This window comes from Pituophis catenifer, unplaced genomic scaffold, assembly GCF_029215685.1.
Source record: "Pituophis catenifer annectens isolate HBS135680 unplaced genomic scaffold, rPitCat1.0.hap2 SCAF_1, whole genome shotgun sequence".
Taxonomy (NCBI): domain Eukaryota; kingdom Metazoa; phylum Chordata; class Lepidosauria; order Squamata; family Colubridae; genus Pituophis; species Pituophis catenifer.
In genome coordinates, this window is record NW_027256881.1 from 334,814,259 (window position 1) to 334,841,096 (window position 26,838).

The 26,838-nt window shown below is 45.9% G+C and overlaps 1 protein-coding gene across 1 annotated transcript in view; it reads left to right on the forward strand.

Annotated features, from left to right (window-relative positions):
* The window catches only part of ATP8B3 (ATPase phospholipid transporting 8B3), a 66,856-nt gene that overhangs the window by 24,428 nt on the left and 15,590 nt on the right, over positions 1 to 26,838 (forward strand). Inside the window, exons 13-22 of the mRNA XM_070931789.1 lie at positions 783 to 811; positions 3,031 to 3,181; positions 9,158 to 9,346; positions 10,156 to 10,268; positions 11,475 to 11,639; positions 13,055 to 13,166; positions 13,906 to 13,981; positions 15,473 to 15,608; positions 16,714 to 16,984; positions 21,012 to 21,235. Coding sequence (XP_070787890.1) covers positions 783 to 811; positions 3,031 to 3,181; positions 9,158 to 9,346; positions 10,156 to 10,268; positions 11,475 to 11,639; positions 13,055 to 13,166; positions 13,906 to 13,981; positions 15,473 to 15,608; positions 16,714 to 16,984; positions 21,012 to 21,235 — 1,466 coding nt within the window. The remainder of the gene's footprint in view (positions 1 to 782; positions 812 to 3,030; positions 3,182 to 9,157; positions 9,347 to 10,155; positions 10,269 to 11,474; positions 11,640 to 13,054; positions 13,167 to 13,905; positions 13,982 to 15,472; positions 15,609 to 16,713; positions 16,985 to 21,011; positions 21,236 to 26,838) is intronic.

Genomic DNA, 26,838 nt, shown 5'->3' on the forward strand with positions numbered 1-26,838 from the left:
TCACATAACGACTGTGGCGAAAAATATCGTAAAATTGAGCACAATTCATTTAGCAACCACGTTACTTAGCAATGGAAGTTCTGGTCCCAGTTGTGGGTTTTTTTTTTTTTTTTGCTTTAATTTATAAATGGTTGTGAGTCAAGTTTAATTTAGCTTAGCATATGAGATCAAAAGCAGGCAAAGAGACTTTGGATCTCATATGGACATTTTGCTATAACTATCGACAAATCCTTAAAGCAGTTAATCCTTTCCCAGGGTTTACATGGTCGATGTAGAGTCCCTGAAAAACCTCAAACCACACAACTACCATGTGAATGCAGAAAAAGGAATGGTTCCTTAAAGGAGCTAATATAGCAAGGATGCCCACACTGAAGCCTTTTGCCAGTTTAAATCTGAATATTTAAATTCAGTTTAATTTGCAAAATAAAAATATTTATTAAGGGAAACTACTTGAAAACCAAAACAAAGCAAAAGCTTAAAAGAACCAGTTTTGCATGGCTCACAAAGGAGATGAAAAGGTAACAAGTTTGCCTTCTTCCCAGACAAACAAATAAACAAAACACCCTCCTTCCAAATTTTCTACCCTGAGGAATATTCTGTTTACAAAAGAATTTAGTAGAAATATCAGATCTGAACTGCCAGAGTACAATTTGCAATCTTCCTTAGAAATCAGAGTTTCTTGGACTACGTGCATGTTAGATTTTCTAGGATGTATATATATTCTTAACTTCCAAGCATCGTTTCCTTAATATTCTCTTTCTCCCATTTTCAAATATTTGTAGGTTCAAGCAAGACTGAATGCAAATCAATGGTACGTCACATGTTCCTGCTGTAGATCTGCCTGTTCTTGTGGCCATATGAAAGGGGATGGCACACTAGCAATCAAATGAACCTTCCACCAGCTGGTGGCAGGATTGTACCACTGCATTTATAGAAGGAAAAGAATTTTCTCAATCAAATGTCTTCCAGAAACTCATCAACCCCATAACAGTCGCTTGGTCGATTGTCATTGTGAGCTGCCCTGAGTCCTTGGAGATAGGGCGGCATACAAATTTTATAAAATAAATAAATAAATAAATAAATAAATAAATAAATAAATAAATAAATAAATAAATAAATAAATAAATAAATAAATAAATAAATTTAAACATCACAAGGCAGTTGGATGTATCAAGCTGAAGACACTTTATGGTGAATGTACAACAGGGTTTCACAACTCTGAAAACTTTAAGACGTGTGGACTTCAATTCCCAGAATTCCCTAGCCAGCTGGCTAGGGAATTCTGGGAGTTGAAGTCCATGTGTCTTAAAGTTGTCAAGGTTGAGAAACCTCGGTGTACAACCTTATACTGTAGTTTTGAAATCTGTGGGATAGAATTAACTTCTGGTAGGGACCTGTGAATTTGCAGGGATAATCATAATAATACAAATAATTTTTCTTCAAAATGATCGTTAAGCCTCCTTTAAAAGAGTAGCATTAGATAACACGGTATAGGTTAGTGACTTACGATTTTAAATGGATCTGTCTGCTATTGTGAATGTTGGGGTGAGGGGGGCGGAATTCTATATCCTGGAGAAGTTGTTGAACTGCAATTCCTGACAGGGAGTTTATGAAATGAAGAACCATGAATATTGATAGGGGAAGTTATACAGGTAGTCCTCGACTTTTAACCACTTGTTTAGTGGCCATTCCAAGTTATAGCAGCCCTAAAAAAGTGACTTACCACTAGTTCTTGCACTTACAATCATCTCAACCACCCCACTGTCACGTGATCAAAATTCGGGCACTTGGCAACCAGCATGCGTTTATGACGATTGCAGCATCCTGAATCACGTGGTCCCCATTTCCGACCTTCCCAACAACAAAAAATCAATGGGAGAAGCCAGATTCACTTAGTGAACCATGTGATTCACTGAACAACTGCAGTGATTCTCTTAACAACCACGGCGAAGAAGGTCATAACATTAAGCAAGCCTGGCTTGCTTAAAAACACCTTGCTTTATCAACAGAAATTTGACCAATTCTGGTCGTAAGTCAAGGACTACCCTGTAGTTGAACAACACCTGAAAAGTGGCAGGTTCCCCGGACACAGCTTTTAGAGTGAATTTTTAATATGGGGTATAAATCAGAGTATAGGAGTTGCCAACAAAATATAGGTGGGCAACAGTAGTGGAATTCAAATCCCAGGGCTACTGGTTTGCTATTGGTAGCGCACGGGTGCGCGCGCGCGGTGCTTCTGTGCATGCGCAGAAGTTTCTGTGCATGCGCAGAGCGTTTTTGAGGACGTCTGGGTGGGTGGGCGGAGCCTCCTGCCGCCCCCACTACCAGTTCGCTTGAATTGGGGCGAACCAGGAACAACCCATCACTGGTGGGCAACCCAGAGGTTGTGGGTCACCTGTGACTCTATTTGTGCTCTCCTCTCTCCTGTAAAGCCCAAATTGACATTGTTAAACCTCAGTGGCAAGATTTCAGCTATGCAATTGTCATTTTATTTATTTCCCTCTACTCCCTAAAATAAGAGGGGCACTGGGAGCCCCGGTGGTGCAGTGGTTAGAATGCAGTATTGCAGGCACATGCTGCCCACAGCCTGGAGTTCGATCCTGACGGGCCTCAAGGTTGACTCAGGTTTCTATCCTTCGAATATCGGTAAAATGAAGACCCAGATTGTTGGGGGCAATATGCTGACATTGTAAACAGAGTGTTGTAATACACTATGAAGTGGTATATAAGTCTAACTGCTATTGCTAAAAAGAGGAGGCCTTCTATGAAGGGCCATAGGACGTGAACGACTTCCAAATTGAGCCAAATATTTGAGCTTCATTCCCTCCAGTGAGGTTCCCATGTGCTGGGGCCCTCTGGCAATTAAGGGGACCTTAGCCAAAGAAAGCGCCCCACCCCTGCACTCTATGGTTTTTCCCTCCTTCCCAAGATGTGGGTTTACACAGTTTCAGAGCCAACCAATATAAATGGGTAAATCATCCTGATGGTTTCAAAAGCCCATCTCTGACCCTTGCTTGTCTTTTCTCCAAGGATTTAAGCTGGAACAAATATATAGACACGAAGCTGGAATTTCATGATCAGTTGCTTTTGGATACTATCCGGCGTGACCAGGACCCGGTAGTGAAGGAATACATGCGGTTGCTTGCCCTGTGTCACACTGTCATGGTGGAGGAGAAAGAAAGTGAGTAGACTAGTAGTTGATTCTACTTTCAGTCATCTCAGTTTTGTAGGAGTTGGTTATTGTGTAGTGGGCTGCAATAGGCAAGAACAGACCAGCATAGATACAACAGCATTTATTGACTCAACTGCAACTGTGGAACAACAGGCAAATCCCTGTACTTTATACTCTTGAGCCCACAGGGCCTCAACCAATCATAATACTTGAAAAAGCCCGCCCAAATATGAATGTATCAAGTTTCCCTCCAAAACAGTTGAAGTTAATAGTTAGGGTCATCTAAATCAGCGGTCATCAACAGGTGGTGCGTGGACCACTGGTGGTCCGTGAGAAAATTTTGGTGGTCCGCAGAAAAATTATTTGCATTTTTTATATTGCACTAAATCAGGGGTCCTCAAATTATGGCCCCTGGGCCGGATATATGCAATGAACGTTTGTGTTGCTGCAGAGAACCTCCTCCCTCAGGGTTTTTTTGTAGGGGTTGGAGAGGGGCAGAAATTCTGACTTGGGGTCTGCTTCAGCCTCCTGGTGTGGGGCTTTGGGTGAAGGCTGGAGGGAAGTGTCGCTGGTGGCAAAGAGCTGGAGGACCTCATTCCAGTGGGACTGCATCATGGCCTGGAACTGGCTGATCATCTCAGCCCGCTGAGCCTCCAGGCGCCAGTACCTGGCCCTGCACTCCCACAGGTCTTCCCTCTGCTTGGAAAGCCTATGCTCGTAGTCCTCAGTGAGGTGCTTCTGCTGAGCCTCCTTCTCGGTCAGACCCAATTTGAACTGAGCCAGCTGTTTTGCCGACTCTTTCTCGTGGTGGCTGCTTAGCTCCAACCAGGGCCGGATTTAGATGAAAAGAGGCCCTAGGCTATTCCACTTATGAGGCCCTTTCACCTATAGTGAAAGTGTAATTTTAATTTTGCTAACAATTTGAATGTAGGCCCCTCTTGATCTTGAGGCCCTAGGCTGAAGCCTAGTTAGCCTATAGGAAAATCCGGCCCTGGCTCCAACAACTGCTTCCTGTTGGGGCCCTAAGGAGCCCAGGTGGGCAGGGGAGGAGTGGCTGGGAGGGGAGGGGCGAGTAGAGGCTGGCGAGGCGCCCCTCCAGATGAGTGACATCGAGTTGGCCATGCCCACCCAGTCACATGACCACCTAGCCATGCCCACCCAGCCAGTCATTAGGCAGATCATATTAGTGGTCCGCGGGATTTAAAATTATTAATTTAGTGGTCCCTGAGGTCCGAAAGGTTGGGGACCCCTGATCTAAAGGTTAGTTTCACTTAAGCAGGGCTTAACACCAGTGGTAGGATTCAGCCGGTTTGGGCGAATTGGTTGTTAAATTGCTGGCCCCGCCCCTTCCAGGAATACCCACGCGCCCTGTTTTGGCTCCCACGTAAGTGCAGGGAGGCCTACTAGGCCCAAAACGGGGCATGGGGGGGAGCAGCCCCCGCGGCCCATTTTTGTTCCCGGGAGTGCAGGAGGCCGAGTGCTGCCTGTCACACCCCCTGGCCACGTCCACCCAGCCGGTCATTAGGTCAGAGAACCGGTTGTTAAATTATTTGAATCCCACCACTCCTTAACAGAACTATATTGTCAGCACTTCAACCTGCATTTACTCTAGTGCTGACATAGGAAGGAGAAGAGGGGGCAGCTGGCAAGATGACGCTTGACATTTCACCTACTTATTTTCCTTGAAGATAATATCCCCTAGGAGATGAGAGGGAGGGGGTGACATTCCTGGGAGCTTAAGTAGTAGATATGGGGAGAGTGATTTGGAAGAAGGCCAATGAGACACAGAGATTTGGGGAACGGAAAAGGAGGGTTGGGGTCAGGAAGTCAGAGTTGGCTACGCCACGATCGGGGGCAGATTGCCGTGCTTAATAAAATGAAAGATTTCTTCAAAGACTATCTGTTTGGAAATGCAATTTATTTTATTTGAGACGATATCGAAACCTGACATATATATATTCAATACATTACATTGGTCACGAGCAAAGCTAGAACAGGCTGGGACTGGAGGTAACAGAAAAATCTCCAGCACCCATTATTATTTTTTTTTTTTAAAAAATCTATCCTGCTTTTATTGTTTTTACACATAACTCAAGGAGACGAACATATCCAACACGCCTTCCTTCTCTTATTTTCCCCACAACAACACCTTGTGAAGTGGGTTGGGCTCAAAGAGAGTGACTGGGCCAAGATCACCAGCTGGCTTTCATAGCTAAGGTGGAACTTGAACTCGTGGTCTCCCGCTTTCTAGCCTGGTGCCTTAACCACTAGATCAAATTAGCTCTCGTCTCTGAATACCGAGTCTTCTTGTGCCCCAAATAATATATTTTATGTGGGATTCAAGTTCTGCTGTGATCTTCAGGAAAAGGTTTAAGCTGACCTCAGCAGAGAGACTGTACTCAAACAGAAAGTTCAGATGGGAACTGGAAACTAGACATACCCAATTCCAGCAAATTAAGTGGTTGTCCACTAAGACCCCTAGAGATCCCTCTCACAGTTAATGCTGTTATGCAAAGGTACCATCTATTCTAAACTTTTGCATTTGATTTTTCTTGTCTAAGTTTAAAACTTTATTTTTCTCACCACTAAATTACATTTTCTTGGATAGGGCCCAGCTTTCAACTCTGTCAAGATCTTTCTGAATCTCAAGCGTGTCTTCTAAAATATTAACTATTCTCCCCAGCTTGGTGTTATCTGCAAATCTGATGAGTTGTATCCCCTCATCTAAATCATTTATGAGTGAGATTCTCAGTCATCCACGTCATGGTTGTCCCAATGGTGCTTTTTCAAAAGGCAACTGTTCAGAACAGTTCAGAACTGAAGAAGCTTCTTGAATGAGAAGCAAAACATCTTCAGGGAAAAACAAAGTCCAGTTGCCTTTTGAAAAAGCACCTTTGGGATATTTATGAAGGTGTTGAAGAGTATAAGACAGTGATGGCTAACCTTTTTGCCATCGCGTGCCAAGAGCAGGGGGGGTGCACGCGCACATGCTCACACCATAATTCTATGCGCCCTGCCCCCGCGCATGCGCACACGACCCCCCCACGTTCCCCAAGCTCTTGGCACGCGATGGCATGGTAGGCCCGTTTTTTGCTGTCCCAAGTCTCTGGAGCCTTTCTAGGAGTCTGGGGAGGGCAAAAACAGCCTCCCCGCACCGGAAGTTGGTAAGTGGGCCATTTCTAGCCTCCAGAGCAGTGGTGAAATCTAAAATTTGTTACTACCGGTTCTGTGGGCATGGCTTGGTGGTGGTGGGGTAATGTGACTGGGTGGGCATGGCCAATTTTTTTTTTACTTTTAAAACCATTTTTTACATGTAAAACCATGTAAAAAATGCTTTCAAAAGGCTCTGACGATTCCAGCTGAGTTGCCTGATCATCAGAGGGTTTTTAAAAAACTCTCTGCCAATCAGGCAATTCAGCTGGGATCGTCAGAGCTTGGCTCGTCAGAGGCATTTAAAAGAAAAAAAGCCTCTGATTATCACGCGGCTCAGCTGGGCATGGGGGGCGGGAGCAGGGATTTTTGCTACCGGTTCTCCGAACTGCCCGCCGCCATCGCTACCTACTCGCCCGAGCCAGTCCGAACCGGAAGCATTTCACCCCTGCTCCAGAGGACCTCCGAGGGGTGGGGAAGGCTGTTTTCACCCTCCCCAGACTCCTAGAAAGGCTCTGGAGGCTGGAAAGAGAGAAAAATGAGCTTTCCCCACCACCACCCGAAGTCCTCCAGAGGCAGGTAACAGCCTGTTTCCCTACTTCTGGTGGGCCCAGAAGGCCCAAAAATCAGCTGCCCGGCACATGTATGCACGCTGGAGCTGAGCTCGCATGCCCACCCATATGGCTACACATGCCACCTGCGGCACGCGTGCCATAGGTTCGCCATCACGGGTATAGGACCCAAGACAGAGTCTTGGAGTACGCCACTACATTCTTCCCTCCATGTAGATGTAATATTCACGGTTCACCTATCTTGGCATTAAAACCTTCTACAGACACCTAAGCCTTCAGATAATGTGTCCCAAGTAGGATCATTTGAACCTGGTCATTTGTGCCTTGAGGGAGAACTCTGGGTTGATTTCTTCAATCATCCATTTGTTTATTTTCTTGGCTGTCCACAAAATTCTCAGGAGTCTTCCACAACACCAGAGTTTAAAAGCGTCAATACTCTTCCTAGCCTGCTTCTTCAAAGTCCAACTTTCGCTTTCATAAGAGTATTGCAAAGAATGCTAAGGCTTGCACGATTCTGATCACAGTAGTTATAGACACAACACAGCATCTGAAGAATCATAGGATGGTTTCTGTTTATTTATTCTATTATCAAAGGCTCCGAGAGAAGCATAGATGGCTTCCCCCACAACACATACACACTTTTTATCTTCAGGCTAATCCTGTGAGGGTTTTTATTGCCTTTCAACTAAACATTTGTGAAATGGTTTAGAAGACACAATAAAGGAGCGATAATAAAGACAACAATTCCTGGCAACCGTTAATAGCCTAAGAACAGCCACAGCAGAAATAATAATAATAAAAAAATACACTAGAGTTTTTAAAAGTCAGGAAGAATAAAAGGCAAGATATCTAAAGATGCTAGCATAAACCTCAGATGGGTTTCCTTGAGAAAAGGTTGCCAACCAAGTTCTTTTCCCCCCTCTAAGATTTAGAATGTTTTACAAGGTCAAAATATTTCAAGTACACTTCATTTGTTATCATTGAAAACCAGTATTTTCTCCATATTTTCTGCTGTATTGTAATGAGCACAGAAGGGAAAATGTAATAATTAGGTGCTATGAAACCAGCTGTCTTGCTTATACCCATCTAAAGCAGAAAATTACCCAAGATCCCCCAGGCAGCAGTAGGATTGAATGAATGAATGAATGAATGAATGAATGAATGAATGAAAATATACACGTATCAGAATAATACAGGTAGTCCTTGACTTATGACCACAATTGAGCCCCAAATTTTTGTTGCTAAGTGAGATATTTGTGAAGTAAACTTTGCTCCAGTTTACGACCTTTCCTGCCACAGTTGTTAAGTGAATCCCTGCAGTTATTAAATTAGTAACACGATTGTTAAGTGCATCTGGCTTTCCCATTGACTCTGCTGATCAGAAGGACACAAAAGGTGATCACATGATCTCGGGACATCAGAACGGTCATAAATGTGAATTGGTTGCCAAGCATCCATCTCTGTTAGGAAATTTTTCCTTAGGTCTAGATTGGTTCTCTCCTTGATTAGTTGTTCTGCCCCAGCTACAGACCCCAAAGAACGCAGCACACACAAAGTCTGTACAAACCTTAGTTTACTAAATTAAATCAGTCTTTTTCAAACAAAGGCTGTTAATTAACTTTCTTAACAGCCTACAAGAATCCAAAGAATAAATAATCGTAATCTTAGTATGGTTGGCAGAAAGCCCAGAAGCAATTTGCAGAGAACTAAGATCAAGACACAAAGGAGAGTGAACTAAGTTGTTCCCTGCAAATTGCCTCAGTCGTCGTCCTTCCTTAAATAGGCTAAGGGAATGGCCAATTAGCCCCAAGCCTTACTCTCGAGGAGACCTCCTCCTGAGGAGCCACTCCTGCCTTTTGGCAGCTCTGCGCGCCCGTGCATCGAGAAGAGGCTCCTCCTCTTCTTCCTCTTCATTTATGGGAGCTTCTGGAGGTTCTGAAGGCCCTGGCTGAATCCCCGCCTCTGGCACCACATCTTCTCCAGCCTCCTCATTGTCCGACTCGAGTGCCAGCTGGACAGGCTGCTGGCGCAGCTCCACACCAGCCTCCTCGCTGTCGGAATCAGCTACTAGCTGCACAGGCCGCTGACGGGCCACAACACTAGTTTCCATCTATTGCTGCTTGTTCTGCCTTCAGATTTTTTGACTCCCTCTTCTTTGTGGCAGCACCTTAGACATTGACTGCTATCATGGCACCCATAATCTTTCTTTTCATTAAACATCTGGGACACTCTTTTGATTATGATCTAATCTTTTTGTTTTTAGGTGAGCTTGTTTACCAAGCCGCTTCTCCAGATGAGGAAGCCCTGGTAACAGCTGCCAGAAACCTGGGTTATGTCTTTCTCTCCCGCACTCAAGATACCATCACGATAAGTGAACTGGGCATACAACGGACTTACAAGGTGCTGGCATTGTTAGATTTCAACAGTGTGAGAAAACGGATGTCTGTTCTAGGTGAGTATTTGTTGAGCTGCAAAGTATAGCTTGTCTAATGGGTATTTGGGCAAATGTGCAGGTTTGGAAAGAAAATCTTTTTTTAAAAAGAGAATTTTTAAAGGAGAATTTCTTTTAAAGGAGGATTAGGCAGATGCATCTTTTTATTGAAAGCAGCTTAGAAGAATAGGAAGGGGTGGCGTATAAATTAATGCAACTAAGTAAATCTGGTGAGAAACAAAACTGCCTTAAAATCTGAGCCAAAATTGGCAAATGAAAAGTGAAGGCATCAGATAAGAATTTTGTGGCTGTGTGCCTCCATGTTCACTCCTTACCTGCTGCTGAATTGGGATAAATTAAAATTATATTTAATTGTTTTAAGACAAAATAAACTGGGAGATATCCCAAAGGTAATTTTTCCAAAAGGCAACCGGACTTTCTTGGTTTTTTGCTTTGAAGGCATTTCACTTCTCACCCAGGAAGATTCTTCAGTTCTAACTGACTAGTGGGAAATGGAAGGATGGGGCGGGGTGGGTGGGAATTGTTGCTTTTTTGATGGAAGTGGATATGTGACATGCCAGAGGTTAGACATTTTCTGAATTTTTGACACATTGAGCCCAAAACGTTTACCATCACAGATCTAGGAACAGAGAGACCCAGGTTTAAATGTTCTGACCTCAGGCATGAAAGCTCATGTATAACTTGGATCAACGTATCCTAAGAATTGAGTGCTTGGAGGGAAAATGGAATATGAATCTAACAAACAAGCAGGGAAACAAGCCAACAGTTAAATGCAAGGTGGCATAAATATCCTTATCTCTTTTTCTCAGTGCAAGATCCTGAAGGTTGCATCAAGCTTTACACCAAGGGGGCAGATTCTGTGATCCTAGAAAGACTCCACAGTGACCGGATCAATGAAGATTGCACCATCAAAGCACTGGATGTAAGTTTTGTATTGTATAGAAAAGCCAGGAAGGGAGCCATGATTATCTAGCTGAAGCTCCGCCCCATTTTTAGGTGCATCGACGTCTGTTAAAAGGAGGGGGGGAGGTTCAATCTTGCAGTTCAGCTGTCATCTTGTTGGCTTTAATTATAGTCAACACCACCTAATTTCTCTGCTTAATTTTGAGCCAATCACTCTTTGCCCAGGGACCCTGTGGGAAAAAAAACTGAACTAAGAAGAGATTGGATAACCACTTGTCTGAAATGGAATAGGGTTTCTTGCTTATGTAGGGGGTTGGATTAGACCAGGGGTGCCAAACTCAAGGCCTGCAGGCCAAATCCGGCCTGCGGGGTGCTTAGATCTGGCTTGTGGGGCCGCCCTGGAAACAGTGAAGCACTGGCCCACGGTGCCTTTGCCAGTGAAAACAGAGCTCGGGAGGGTCCTCCTGAGCTCCATTTTCGCTGGCAGAGGTTTGCAGGAGGCCGTCACAGCTGAAAACAAAGCTTGGGAGCCTGTTTTTGCCGGCAGAGTGCTTGGGCCGCCACAGGGACCCCCAACATGAGTGACGTTGAGCTGGCTACACCCATCTTGGCCATGCCCACCGCAGCCCTCTGAGGTCAAACACAATCCTGATGGGGCTCTCAATGAAATTGAGTCTGACTCACCTGATTTAAGGGGCTGCCAAAAGAAGAGGGACGGATCAACCTATTCTCCAAAACATCTGGGGGGAGGACAAGAAGCAATGGATGCAAACTAATCAAGGAGAGAACCAACCTAGAACTAACCAACCTAGAACTAAGCTCGTGAGGGCCGCACACGGTCCTCCTGAGCTCCATTTTCGCTGGCAGAGGGTTGCAGGAGTCCGTCACAGACGAAAATGGAGCTCGGTAGCCTGTTTTCGCTGGCAAAGTGCTCAGGCTACCACAGGTGTGCCCCCGACACGAGTGACATTGAACTAGCCATGCCCACCCTGGCCATGCCCACCCTGTCCCCCGAGATCAAACACAACCCTGATGCGGCCCTCAATGAAATCGAGTTTGACACCCCTGGACTAGAAGATCTCCAAGGTCCCTTCCAACTATTATTCTGCTACATACACTGCTGAAGTTCCTGAAGGAAAGTATGGATGAGAATCTCACAACTAGGCACACAAATCCATAGCAAATGCCACCTCCTGAACAACCCATGCTTGTTCTCTTCCCCCAGAGTTTTGCAGCAGAGACCTTAAGGACTTTATGCCTGGCTATGAAAGAGGTGGACAAAAAGGACTACGCTCTATGGAGCAAGAAACACCATGCGGCGAGCATCTTATTACAGGGCCGGGCCGAAGAGTTGGACAAAGTATATGAGGAGATTGAGCAGAATCTCAAGGTAAACATTGGTTTTAGTTTGGACTGACAGCCAAGTCAAAGGAAGATCTTGGATATTGTGCCATTTCTGAGAGTTGACATTATTTGATATTGTTTTGGCTGAAAAGAGCCATACAGGTAGTCCTCGGCTTATATCCACAATTTTTTTTTTTAATTTGATTTATATGCCGCCCTTCTCCGGAGACTCAGGGCGGCTTACAATGTGCTAAGCAATAGCCTTCATACTTTTGTATATTTATACAAAGTCAGCTTATTGCCCCCACAAACTGGGTCCTCATTTAACCTACCTTAGAAAGGATGGAAGGCTGAGTCAACCTTGAGCCTGGTAAGATTCGAACCTGCAGTAATTGCAGGCAGCTGTGTTAATAACAGGGTGCTTTAAACCACTGTACTATCAAGGCTCTTCAATTGACCCTGAAATTTCCATTGTTAAGTGAGTTTTGTCCCATTTTACAACCTTCCTTGACACACTTGTTAAGTGAATCACTGCAGTTGTTAAGCCAGTAACACAATTGTTAAAGTGAATCTGGCTTCCCCATTGACTTTGCTTCTCAGAAGGTTGCAAAAGATGACCACATGATCCCAGGACACTGCAACCGTCATAAATACATGCCAGATGTCAAGCATCTGAATTTGGATCACATGACCATGGGGATGCTGCAATGGTCGTAATGTGAAAAATGATCATGTCACTTTTTTCAGTTATGTTGCAACTTTGAATGATTACTGCACGAATGCTTGTACTTTGAAATTTTGGACTCAATTGGGTCGTAAGCAGTGGTGAAATCTAAAATTTGTTACTACTGGTTCTGTGGGCGTGGCTTGGTGGGAGGGGTAATGTGACTGGGTGGGCATGGCCATTTTTTTTAAAAAAAATTTAAAACCATTTTTTCCTACAACCTCTTCAGCGAAGAGATTGTAAAAAAATGCTTTCAAAAGGCTCTGACGATCCCAGCTAAGTTGCCTGATCGGCAGAGGGTTTTTAAAAAGCCTCTGCCGATCAGGCAACTCAGCTTGGATCGTCGGAGGCATTTAAAAGAAAAAAAAGGGTTTTTTCTTTTAAAAGCCTTTGAGGATCCCAGCTGAGCCGCACGGTCATTAGAGTCTTTTTTTTTTTTTTACTTTTAAAAGCATTTTTTGCCCGAAGAGGTTGTAGAAAAAATGCTTTTAAAAATAAAAAAAAAAAAGCCTCTGATGATTGTGCGGCTCAGCTGGGCATGGGGGTGGGGCAGGGATTTTTGCTACCGGTTCTCCGAACCACCTGCCTCCATCGCTACCGGATCGGGCGATCTGGTCCGAACCGGGAGCATTTCATCCCTGGTTGTAAATCAACAACTACCTGAACTGTAGTATGAAATTTGTACTGTGAAGTTTGAACTGTGAAGTTTTGAATCAACTCTTGTTTTGTTCTTTCAGCTTCTGGGTGCCACAGCCATAGAGGACAAATTACAGGATGGGGTCCCTGAGACCATTCGACTTCTCAAAAGGGGGGGCATCAAAGTGTGGGTGCTAACTGGAGATAAGCAAGGTACATCAGACAATTCATGACTTTCTAGTCCCAGGGAATCCCTCAGAAATGACATTCTTTTCTGGAAAAAGAAAAAGTTTGCAGGCTTCCAAATCTTTTCACTCTGCTTCAAGGCACATGGCCACAACTAAGTACAGAAGCTGAAACATTAACTCTATAAGCAAACTGAAATGCATTACTTACTGTACTGTTAACACATTTAGATAGAGATATCCATATTTTCAGATATACAGGTAGTCCTTGACTTACAACAGTTCATTTAGTGACTATTCAAAATTACAACAGCACTGAAAAAAAGTGACCTGACCATTTTTCACACTTACGACTGTTGCAGCATTCCCCACGGTCACCTGATCAAAATTCAGAATCTTGGCAACTAACTCGCATTTATGACAGTTGCAATGTCCTGGGGTCATGAGATAATCTTTTGAGACCTTCTGACAAGCAAAGTCAATGGGGAAGCTAGAGTCACTTAACAATCGTGTTACTAACTTAACAACTGCACTGATTCACTTAACAACGGTGGAAAGAAAGGTAATATAGGGCAAAATTCACTTAACTGTCTTTCTTAGCATAGATTTTGCTTAGCATAAATTTTGGGCTCAATTGTGGTGATAAGTCAAGGACTACCTGTAGTCTTTTAAAAAAAAAAACTGTTTCAGGGATGAAAGCAGAAATAGAAGAGAATGTGCCATGCTCCAGCTTTTAATCCCATTTCTGGTCTTCATTATGTTTGCAGAAACTGCTGTCAATATTGGGTTTGCTTGCCAACTCCTTTCCGAAGACATGACCATTCTGGAGGAGAGTGAAATCAGGTATGGACCTATGTTTTCTGCCCCAGGATTGTGACACACACCAACGATCCTTATCAAAGTTATAACATACCAAGAATAAACAAAGTCCGGCAAAGGTTGGCAACCAGCCCAGAAAACAAGATACGATAAGACACTCACTCTCCAAAATGCTCTGTAATAATTACACGTTGTTTCCAGCAAGAAATTACTAACTGCGTGCGACTTAAATAGGATAAGGGAGTGGCCAATTATCCTCAAACCTTAGTCTCGAGGAGACCTCCTCCTCCTGAGTAGCCACTCCTGCCTTTTGGCAGCCCTGCGTGCTCGAGCATTGAGGAGAGGCTCCTCCACTTCGCTCTCTCCACTTGAAGGAGCCTCTGGAGGTTCTGAAGGCCCAGGCTGAGTCTCTGCCTCTGGCACCACATCCTCTTCAGCCTCCTTGCTGTCCGATGCGAGCGCCGGCTGCGCCGGCTGCTGGCACAACCCCACACTAGCCTCCCCGTCGTCGGGATCAGCCACGATCCGCGCAGGCCGCTGGCGGGCCACAACACTATGAAAGATGCGTTTGGATGTCTGTGGTTGGGCAAGTGGAAGGAAGTAACTCAAATGGAGAAATAATTGGGTGTTGTTTGGAAACCCTAGATCAGGGGCGTCAAACTCAAGGCACACAGGGTGCTTAGATCTGGCCCATGAGGCCGCTCTGGAAACAGTGAAGGACCGGTCCGTGGTGCCTCTGCCAGCGAAAATGGAGTGCTGATCTCTGTTTTTGGCTGGGATAGCCTCCTGCAACCCTCTGCCAGTGAAAACTGAGCTAGGAGGGCCACACTTTGCAGTCCGGTCTCTTCTTCCAGTGATGAAGCTCCCACAACTTCTGAAGGCAACTTCTGTTCCAGTCAGAAAATTTCTCCTAACTTCTAGGTTGAATTTCTCCCTGACAATGCTTTGAACTTGTTTGAGGGCAGAGCAAATACAGACTCTTGTTCCTGAATGTTCAGTTTTTCTTTGTCTTTATCTTGGACCCAGAAATTAAACTTTTCTTTGGGGGAAATTTTTTTTTAAACTTTTCATGAACATCCTGTAGAATTCACAGGCGAAGGATGGGAGGGTTAGATCAGTGGTGAAATCCAATTTTTTTTACTACTGGTTCTGTGGGTGTGGCGTGGTGGGTGTGGTGTGGCATGGTGGGCGTGGCTTGGTGGGCGTGGCAGGGGAAGGATACTGCAAAATCCCCATTCTCTCCCCACTTCTGGATGAAGGATATTGCAAAATCTCCATTCCCACCCCACTCTGAGGCCAGCCAGAGGTGGCATTTGCCGGTTCTCTGAACTACTCAAAATTTCCGCTACCAGTTCTCCAGAACCTGTCAGAATCCGCTGGATTTCACCCCTGGGTTAGATGTTGCAGATGCATCTTGGACAAGTGGCTCAAGGCTAGTGATTTCAATTGGTCTGATGACTTGCGCTTCCGGGTTCAAGACATATGCCCTTGTTTTCCCGCCATCTTGTTTTTCAGGGAGATTCTTGAACCATCCTGGTACAGCAGCAACAGTTTGGCTGGCAGCGGTGAAGCCCTGTGCAACATCAGCTCTTTTCTTCCTTACCAGGCTTCGCATGTCAAAAAAGCCCTGGTGGTCACTGGGGACTTCCTTGTAAGTCCTTCCTTCCTTCCCATTTTTAATGGGTCCCTCTTCTCTATAGTACGGGTAATCCTCGATTTATGATCTTAATTGAGCCCAACATTTCTGTTGCTAAACCAGAGTTTTTAAGTGCATTTTGCCCCATTTTATGGCCTTTCTTGCCACAGTTGTTAAGTGAATCACTGAAATTGTTATGTTAGGAACAAGGTTGTTACCAACTTAACAATTTCAGTGTTTCCCCGGTTGTTAATTTAACTTAACAACAAGGTTGTTAGATGAATCTGGTTTTCCCCATTGACTTTGCTTGTCAGAAGCTTGCAAAAGCTGATCACATGACCCCAGGACACTGCAACCGTCATAAATATGAATCAGTTGCCAAGCACCCGAATTTTGATCCCATGACCATGGGGATGCCACAACAGTCGTAAATGTGAAAAACGGTCACAAGTGACTTTTCTCAGTGCCGTTGTAACTCTGAACGGTCACTAAATAAACTTTTGTAAGTTGAGAACTACCTGTAACTGGCTTTTTTTAAATGACATATGGGGTATTTTCCTGCGCATTGATACGAGAAATTCAGAAGAGATTTCCATCAAGGTAGGGAAAAGCCTATTTTTTAATTAGGGGGTCCTTGACTGCTCTAATGACTGAGGTAACAGAATAATAGAATTACAGAATAACAGAGCGGGAAGGGACCTTGGAGGTCTTCTAGTCCAGCCCCCTGCTCAGGCAGGAAACCCTGTACCATTTCAGATGAATGGTTGTCCAATCTCTTCTTAAAACCTCCAGGGTTGGAGCATCCACAACTTCTGGAGGCAAGTTGTTCCACTGATTAATTGTTCTGTCAGGAAATTTCTCCTTAGTTCTAAGTTGCTTCTCTCCTTGATTAGTTTCCAGCCATTGCTTCTTGTCCTGCCCTCAGGTGCTTTGGAGAATAGTTTGACTCCCTCTTCTTTGTGGCAGCCTCTGAGATATCAGAACACTGCTATCATGTCTCCTCTAGTCCTTCTTTTCATTCAACTAGACTTACCCAATTCCGTTCTTGGTAGGAGAGCTATAATTCTGGGCAAGGAAATCAGACCCCTGGGTTATATGTCTGGGCTTCATCTCTTCCCAGGAGAAAATCTTTCACACAGAAGAGAACAAGAAAGCAAAGAAAAAGAAAGGCCTTCTGGAGCACTTGCGCTTCCGGACTGCGGACATCAACAAGGAGCAAGGAAACCTCATTGAAAAAGCATTTGTGGAACTGGCTACCTCCTGTCAAGCAGTGATCTGCTGCAGGGTCACGCCCAAGCAGAAGGCCCTCATTGTGCAAATGGTGAAGAGACACAAGAACGCCATCTCCTTGGCCATCGGAGACGGGGCCAATGACGTCAACATGATTAAAAGTGAGTCCCCTGCCCTTTTTGGTACAGTCTTAGGTAGCCAGGTTATGATCTTAAATTGGCTTTTCTCAGCAAAGGTGCATGGAGATAGTACAGTTAGTCCTCGACTTACAACAGCGACCGTTCAAAACTACAACGGCACTGGAAAAAGTGACTTATGACCATTTTTCACAGTTCGACCTTTCGTGTGATTGAAATTCGGATATTTGGCAACTGGTTCATATTTATGATGGCTGCTGTATCCCAAGGTCATGTGATCCCCTTTTGTGACCTTCTGACCAGCAAAATCAAGTGGGGGAATCCAGATTCACGTAACAACCAGGTTACTCACTTATCAACTGCAGCGAATCACTCAACATCTGTGGCAAGAAAGGTCGTAAAATGGGGCAAAACTCACTTAATCAATTTCTCACTTAACGACAGAAATTTTGGGCTCAGTTGTGGTCATAAGTCGAGGACTATCTGTACTTTTTAACAGGACCAGCCATGGGTTGTGGCTGCCAGCAATTGTAGTCCAAAACATTTGGTTGGTGCCGCGGTGGAGACGGTGGATTTAAATTTGCAGTTGATTAGATTTGCCTGGGTAAATCTAACAGAGGGTTTGTGGCTCACGCAGGCCACAGCAGAGCTGTCACCATGGAAACGTAAGTTTAACTTTTATACACACAGGGACCTCCGTTCCTGTGGAGAAAGAGCTAGATTGGTCTTACAGGTGGGAGAGAAAAGAAAGTGTGCTAGAGAGTTTGGAGGTTTAGGGTTGAGGCCAGTGGTGGGTTGCTACTGGTTCACCCCGGTTCGGGCAAACTGGTAGCGGCGGCGATGGGAGGCTCCGTCCACCCACCCGGATGCTTCTGCGCATGTGCAGAAGTATCACACGCGAGTGCAAGCAAGCACCCCCCCCACGAGCGAACTGGTAGCGATGGGTTTTGAATCCCAACCCTGGTTGAGGCCACCTCAGACTTACGACATTTTAGGGGCCTTTTTGTAACTATGACCTTTTGGCAACTTGGGAGCCATTTTTCTTTAGAAAAGCATCTAAGATGGATGAATTCTGCCCAATTCTTTTAGAAACCCAGATAATGTGGCAGCTACATCCACCATTAAGGGGTAAAAAAAAAAAAATTAACCAGAAAGGTGGGCAAGACCAAGCAATTGAAGCCTCACCCCTTTTGTGTCCAGGCGATGAGTGTGATGGACATGAAAAGGGGCAGAAGCTTCAATCACCTGATCATTCCTCCCATTTTGATACAGACCTTCCCAATGGATGCCATGATCAACCCATTAGATTTCATCATTTACTTATTTATTTTATTTTATTTGTCAAGCATATATAAGATAACAGGTAAAAGTATAAACATAATTTTAATACATGAAAAGAGTAAGTAAAAAGGAATATTAGGACAGGGACGGTAGGCATGCTGGTGCACTTATGCACGCCCATGTCATGTTCCACGAGGCCTTTCAATTGCAACTTGGTCATTACTCTCTCATAGTTTGCCTTGCTTGCTTACTTATTTATTACATTTATATGCTACCTATCTCACTATCAACTGACAAATCTTCTGATATGTCAATACTGTCTATAGCACTAGCAATAGCTATAAACACTTAGACTTCAGTGGTGGGATTCAAATAATTTAACAACCGGTTCTCTGCCCTAATGACCGGATGGGTGGGCGTGGCCATGGTGGGCGTGGCCAGGGGTGTGACAGGCAGCACTCAGCCTCCTGCACCCCCCTGGGAGAAAAAAAATGGGCTGTAGTGGGGATGCGCCACCCTCCCCACCCCATTTTGGGTCTAGTAGACCTCCCTGCAGCCTCCTGGGAGCAAAACCAGGCCGCAGAGGGCCCACATTGCACCCCCCGCACCCTATTTTGGGCCTAGTAGGCCTCCTTGCACTTACCTGGGAGCCAAAATGGGGCGCGTGGGGACTCCTGGAAGGGGCAGGGTGGGGAGGGGCAGGGCCAGACAGCAATTTAACTCCCGGTTTTGCCCGAACTGGCCTGAACCAGCTGAATGCCACCACTGTTAGACTTATAGTCCTTTGCATCTGGACAGTTTACAGAGTCAGCCTATTGCCCCCAACAATCTGGGTCCTCATTTTATTGACCTCAGAAGGATGGGAGGCTGAGTCAACCTTGAGCCGGTCAGGATCGAACTCCCAGCTGTGGGCAGAGTTAGCCTGCAATACTGCATTCTAACTACTGCGCCACCATGGCTCTATGCCAGGGATGTGCATTTTCCCCTTATTAAAGGCCACCTCACCTGAAGTGTTTATATTTCAGAAGTCATATAATAAGTGGGCCAAAGCAAAAGAATGTGAGACCACGGAAGCAGGGGTGGGTTCTAAATTTTTTTACTATCGGTTCTGTGGGTGTGGCTTATTTTGTGGGCATGGTTTGATGGTCATGTGACAATTCTTTAGGATTTAGCAGAGGTACTGGTCTATCAGGCTTTTAACTGCTTGCAGAACCATACCGGTCTACCCATTTGTTTTTGGAGTGCACCGGTCTACCATCACACTGCCTTTTACCGCTGATCAGCTGTAGGGTGGCCCTTTGAAGCGCTGCGGCAAGTGTTTAAACAGTTTTTTTCCTTCTAGCCGATCAGCTGGGACTCGGGAGGCAGCGAATAGATTGGGGGCAGGGCCAGGCAGAGGTGGTATTTACTGGTTCTCCGAACTACTCAAAATTTCCACTACCGGTTCGCAAGATCTGGGGAGAATCGGTAGCAACCCACCGCTGCACAGAAGGTCCCTCTTTCTCCCTTTTTCCAACATCCTTTTTTATTTTTCTATACCTCCTGCTTTTCTTTTGAAGTCCTCAGGACCAATCCTGAAAAGCAACACAAAATTTTTAGTTAGTATTTGGATGGAAGACTAAAGAAAACCCTGGCCTGTAGGTTAGGTTTAGAAGTTGTAACATCTTCAATTTGAATTTGATTGGACCATGAGTGAAATCCAGCAGTTACTGACAGGTTCTGGAGAACTGGTAGCGGAAATTTTGAGCAGTTTGGAGAACCGGCAAATACCACCTCTGGCTGGTGCCAGTGTGGGTAGGGAATGGGGATTTTGCAGTATCCTTCCCCTGCCATGCCCACCAAGCCATACCACAACCACCAAGCCACACCGACAGAACCGGTAGTAAAAAAAATTGAATTTCACCACTGGATTGTACCTTTTTTTGTCAATTTCCAAGCATCAAACAAGGGAGAACTACCCCTTACAAGAAGTCCAGACAGTCCTCTTGGTGAGAATGGTTAAGTGTTGGCCAAAGTTGCCTTCAATTTCACCACCACAGAGTTATCTACCTGGTTCAGGTGGTGGTTTTCCACTCCTTTGGGCCTCTATCTGGGAACTAAAGCTGGGGTGATTCGTGAACAAGACTTGAATTCCCTGCAAGGATCCTTCCCCTTCTGCATCTCAATCGGAAACTTCTGAGATTTTCATAAAGCCACAAATTGGAATACTTGGAATATTGCATCTAGTTTTGGTCGCCACAATTAAAAAAGATGTTGAAACTCTAGAAAGAGTACAGAGAAGAGCAACAAAGATGATTAAGGGACTGGATGCTAAAGCATATAAAGAACGGTTATTGAAATTGGGTATGTCTTGTTTAACGAAAAGAAGGACCAGGGGTGACATGATAGCAGTGTTACAATATCTTAGGGGTTGCCACAAAGAAGAAGAAGTCAATCTATTCTTCAAAGCACCTGAGGACAGGACAAGAAGCAATGGATGGAAACTAATCAAGGAGAGAAGCAACCTAGAACCAAGGAGAAATTTCCTGATAGTTAAAACAATTAATCAGTGGAACAACTTGCCTCCAGAAATTGTGAATGCTACAACACTGGTGGTTTTAAAGACATTGGATAACCATTTGTTTGAAATGGTATAGGATTTCCTGCCTGAGCAGGAAGTTGGACTAGATGACCTCCAAGGTACCTTCCAACTCTGTTATTCTGTTAAATAATTGCTGAAGTCAGAATTGGAATGTGGTCTAATATTAACCCTCCCTTGTGTTCTCTCCAGCTGCGGACATAGGGATTGGAATCAGCGGGCAAGAAGGCATGCAAGCAGTACAGTGCAGTGATTATGCGTTGGCTCAGTTCCGCTATCTTCAGAGGCTCCTCTTCGTCCATGGCAAGTGGTCCTACCTCCGGATCTGCAAATTTCTGCGCTACTTCTTCTTCAAGACATTTGCTGGCATGATGGTGAACATCTGGTTTGCTTTCTATACAGGATTCACAGCACAGGTGAGTATTAATTCCCCTACCCACCCTAAACCCCTGAGTCTAATCTTTTCAGTCTGCCTTTCATTTCTGAGCTCGTATGATGTTGGGAAGCTCCCAGGCAGACATGGAGGAGGAGTCAAGTAGGGAGGTAGTCTTGAATCAGCAGTGAAATCCACTACCGGATTGGGTGCGCTCCCGCAAGGGAGCACACACACACAAAGCGCATGCGCACCTCTTCAGCGCATGCACAGAATCTTCTGCACATGTGCAGATGGCTAAAAAATGGGATGTAATGACGTCCCAGCATGTGGGGGAGGCCTCCTGCTGTCAGTGCTACCGGTTCAGCGAGCCAGATAGAACCAGGGGGATTTCACCGCTGTCTTGAATCCTTGTGCGGCCACAAGAAGCATAAACCTGACACCCCCACCCCCTTAAGTTAAACGAAACCTTATCAGTTTGTTTCCAAGGGGAAAGAAGTCTGGGGAGATTCTTGTAATATAGGTAGAACACAATAAAGTTATTGAATTGAACCTTTCACGAGTGGATCTGGTTGTTTGCTTGTGCCAGACATGTTCATAGCATTTCTCTTGGCTACTAATTTTGTCACATTGTCAAAGAATGAAGTAAGATTTCTCTGGCATGATCTGTTCTTGACAAACCCATGTTGGCTTCCATTTATGACTTTGTTTGTCTTTACGTGTCCGGAGATTCATTGCTTAGTTATTGTTTCCAGAATCTTCCCAGGTATTGATGACAGGCTGATAGGTCTGTAGTTTCCTAGACCCATTTTTCCCCCTTTTTTTGAAGATGGGAACTACATCAGCTCTTTTCCAGTCACCTGATAGTTTTCCGGTGTTCCAGGATCTTTGAAAGATGTGGTTCAATGGTTCTGAGATCACATCTACCAGTTCCTTCAGAACTTTGGGGTATAATCCATCTGATCCTGATAACACGATAAAGTTCTCGGCATAAATTTCTTGTGAACTCATTGTTGATGGGAGGGGAGTGTCTTGCTCCCTCGGAAAGGGTTTGTAATCTTGGCGTCCTCCTTGATTCACGGCTGTCTTTAGTGGACCATCTAACGGCCGTGACAAGGGGGGCATTTGCACAGGTTCGCCTGGTGCGCCGGTTACGCCCTTTTCTAGACAGGGATGCCCTCCGTACGGTCACTGATGCTCTCATTATCTCTCGGCTGGATTACTGCAATGCCCTCTACATGGGACTGCCCTTGGGGTGCACCCGGAGGCTCCAACTGGTCCAGAATGCAGCCGCGCGAGTAGTTACAGGTGCGTCCTGCTACTCCCATATAACACCACTATTGCGTGAGCTGCACTGGTTGCCGGTGGTCCTCCAGATCCGCTTCAAGGTTCTGGTACTCATCTATAAAGCCCTTCATGGTATGGGCCCGGGATATTTGCAGGATCACCTCCTACCGGCCTCCCACCGCCCAGTGCGCTCACATAGGGCTGCCCTCCTCCGGGTCCCCTCGGCCAGACAGTGTCGGCTGGCGGTCCCCAGGATGAGGGCATTCTCTGTGGTCTCACCGACCCTCTGGAATGGGTTGCCCACCGGGCTCCGGACGGCCCCTGACCTCCACACCTTCTGCGCCAACCTAAAGACATGGCTCTTTCAGCAACTTCCCTGATCTGCCGTGGATTTTAATTTGGGGATTTGGGGATATTAATTGGTTTTAATATTATTTAATTTTTATCTATTGTCGGGTTGTTTTATTGTTGTGAGCCGCCCCGAGTCCTACGGGAGAAGGGCGGCATATAAATCTGACAAAATAAATAAATAATAAAAATAAATAAATATTGCACTGAGGGATCAGCTGCATTGGAAAGCAAGGCTGTGCAAAGCCTTTAAAGACACATTGCAAAGAGTGCCAGCATAAACACAGCTTCCTCCTTGATGCCCGGAGGCAACTGTAGTTTGCAGAAGGCTTGGCAGGGCTCCTGGCAGGATTTTTTTTCAGGTTATGCAGATGCAAACATAGCTACATCTTCACTAGTAGCAGGATTATTATTGGAGCTCGCACATACCTGCAGAGACAAAGCCCTTGCCTTGATTAGTTGGCCATGAAAAACTGTCTGTTTATCCTGTAATTTGTAGATGGACTAGTAGTGCTTATTCACAAAGACTGTAGGCTTTCTCAGGAATAATTGATGCTCCCTGGCATATTACCTTCCCAGAAAAGCCATTCGGCTTTAGGAATTTGTGTGAATGCTATGCACAAATATGTTTTTCACATTCTCCTTCCTTCCACCGATACCTCCACACAATCTAACAGACTCTTTGCGGTTGATAAGCATGCATTAATAATCCAGTGAAAACAGCCCCCGTTTCATTAAAGAGAATCAACAAGATCTCTTAAAAAGAAAACATCTACTGGTGATGTATGATATCCACTCCTTCATTTAAGCCCTCCAAGATAATTCATATTTTAGCACCTTCAAGCACAATTTCCAGAGGGAGACTGTTCCACAAGATTTTTTATTTTTTTTTATTTTATTTTGAATTTGTATACCGCCCTTCTCCCTGAGGACTCAGGGCGGTGAACAGCCAAGTAAAAACATCAAGTACAAATATTAAAATACAGTTAAAATATACATATATAAATTTGGCCCCATTAATTAAAAACAATAAACAAAACACTTAAAAACACTTAAAAAAATTAGGCCAGCCCGGCTTGCTGGAAAAGGAAGGTTTTAAGGGCACGGCGGAAGGCACCGAGGTCTTGGATTCTCCTTATCTCTGGAGGCAATTGATTCCAGAGGGTAGGTGCCCCCACAGAGAAGGCCCTCCCCCTGGGGGTCACCAGCCTGCACTGTTTGGCTGATGGCACCCCGAGGAGGCCCTCTCTGTGGGAGCGCACGGGTCGATGGGAGATTGTCGGTGGCAGCAGGCGGTCTCGAAGATAGCTAGGCCCTATGCCATGGAGCGCTTTAAAGGTGATAACCAACACCTTGAAGCGCACCCGGAAGACCACTGGGAGCCAGTGCAGCTCGCGCAGGAGCGGTGTTACATGGGAGCGCCAGGCTGCTCCCGTCACTACCCGCGCTGCTGCATTCTGGACCAGTTGGAGCCTCCGGGTGCTCCTCAAGGGGAGCCCCATGTAGAGAGCGTTGCAGTAGTCAAGGCGAGAGGTGACGAGGGCATGAGTGACTGTGCACAGGGAATCCCGATCAAGAAAGGGCCGCAACTGGCGGATCAGGCGAACCTGACAAAAGGTCCCCCTGGTTACAGCCGTCAGATGTTCCTCCAAGGACAGCTGCCTATCCAGGAGGACTCCCAGATTGCGAGCCCTCTCTGTGGGGGCCAACGACTCGCCCCCAATAGTCAGTGATGGAGTCAACTGACTATATCGGGATGCCGGGAGCCACAGCCACTCAGTCTTGGAAGGGTTGAGCCTGAGCCTGTTCCTCCCCATCCAGATCCGCACAGCCTCCAGGCACTGGGACATCACTTCAAGGGCATCGTTGGGGTGGCCTGGGGTGGAGATGTACAGCTGGGTGTCATCAGCGTACTGGTGGTATCTCACCCCAAAGCCACGGATGATCTCGCCCAGCGGCTTCACATAAATGTTGAACAGGAGGGGCGAGAGGACCGACCCCTGAGGCACTCCACATATAAGAGGCCTTGAGGTCGACCTCTGCCTACCTGCCAACACGAACTGCGACCGGTCGGAGAGAAAGGAGGAGAACCACCGTAATACGGTGCCCCCCAACCCCAACTCTTCCAGCCGGTGCAGCATGATACCATGGTCGATGGTATCAAAAGCCGCTGAGAGGTCTAACAGGACCAGAACAGAGGAACAACCCCTGTCCCGAGCCCTCCAGAGATCATCAACCAACGCGACCAATGCCGTTTCCGTGCTGTGTCCAGGCCTGAAACCCGACTGGAACGGATCTAGATAGGATGTTTCCTCCAAGAATTGTGGAAACTGTCGCGCGACCACACTCTCAACAACCTTCGCCAGGAAGCGAAGGTTGGAGACAGGACGATAGTTGGCCAATATTGCCGGATCCAGGGACGGCTTCTTGAGGAGAGGCCTCACCACCGCTTCTTTCAAAGCGGCGGGGAAGTGACCCTCACTCAACGAAGCGTTGATAACACCCTGGAGCCAGCCTCGTGTAACCTCCCGGGAGGCCAGTACCAACCAGGAGGGACACGGGTCCAGTAAACATGTGGCCGCACTAAGTCTCCCCAAAATCCTGTCCACATCATCCGGAGTCACAGCATCAAACTCCTCCCAGGTAACATTCTCAAGACTATTCCTCGTCACCCTGCCCTGATCTACCCAGTCAGAGTCCAAATCCCCCCGGATCTGAGCGATTTTGTCATACAGGTATTGTCCGAAATCCTCCGCCCTGCCTTCCAAGGGATCCTCCCGCGCTCCCGGATGGAGCAGGGAGCGGGTTACCCTGAACAGGGCGGCCGGATGATTCCCTGATGACGCAATAGAGGCGGAAAAGTAGTTAAACTTTGCCGTCTTTATCGCCACTAGGTAGGTCTTAATATGCGACCTTACCAGTGTTCGATAAACACAACACTTGAAAAGCTGCCTCTCAAGTTCACGAAAACTAGAGACACCCAGAAATTTGTCTCAGGATGCAGATCCATTCCGGCTGGAAGAGACATTTCTTGAAATCAAGGTCCTTAGATTTCTTTTTCACATTTATATCTTTGCCTGTATCCAATGGTGGGATTCAACTGGTTCCCACCGGTTCATACGAACCGGTTGTTAAATTACCCACCCACCCCCACTATCAAAGTGGATCCTGGGTGCTGCACTGCAATGGAGAAACAGGCAACAGAGTGGCTGGCACCAGGGAAGGAGAAGGCCGCTTTCCGTCTTTCTTCTCCTTGCTCCTCCTCCTTCCCTCGTGCCGGCCACTCCATTGCCCGTTTCTCCATTGCAGCGCAGCGTCCCGGATCCACTTTGATGGGGGGGGGGGGTAATTTAACAACCTGTTAGCCTAGGGTCAGGTTGGCTGTCATGGGAGGCTCATCCCGCATGTGCGGTGGAGCTGGAATACAGGGATGGGCCACGCCTCCCACAACAGCCAACCTGACCCTGGGTGAATCGGTTATTAAATTATTTGAATCCCACCACTGGCTGTATCATATATCGCAGGGGTTCCCAACTCCCAGTCAGTGGCCCGGTAATGGTCCGCGGCCAGTTGGGAACTGATCCAAACAAGTGATGGGTGAGTGGGCAAGCACACGACAATCCATTTGCATAAGCAATGGGGGCGTGTTCAAAACCATCCCCTCTCTGCCCTGCCACTCTGCCACCAACAAGAGACAATGAATAAAGAGCATAAAACACGGGAAATAGAGGAGATAATAGAAAGACCAGAGGAAAAGATAGAACAGATAAATCAACAAATAAAACAAGAAGAGGAGAAGGAGAAGACAATAAAGACTTATGAATCAAATAAGGGACAATATATATTAAGAGATCAAAAAATGGGATTGGATAAAAAGATATATATTTTGAAGAGAAGATAGGAGCTTGGGCAGATCCTCCGGAGGTACGGCAGCAAAAGATAGTAGAGATGGAAGAAATATTTGGGTTAAATAGGAAAAATGTAGACAGAGACAAAGACCCAAAGGAGGAG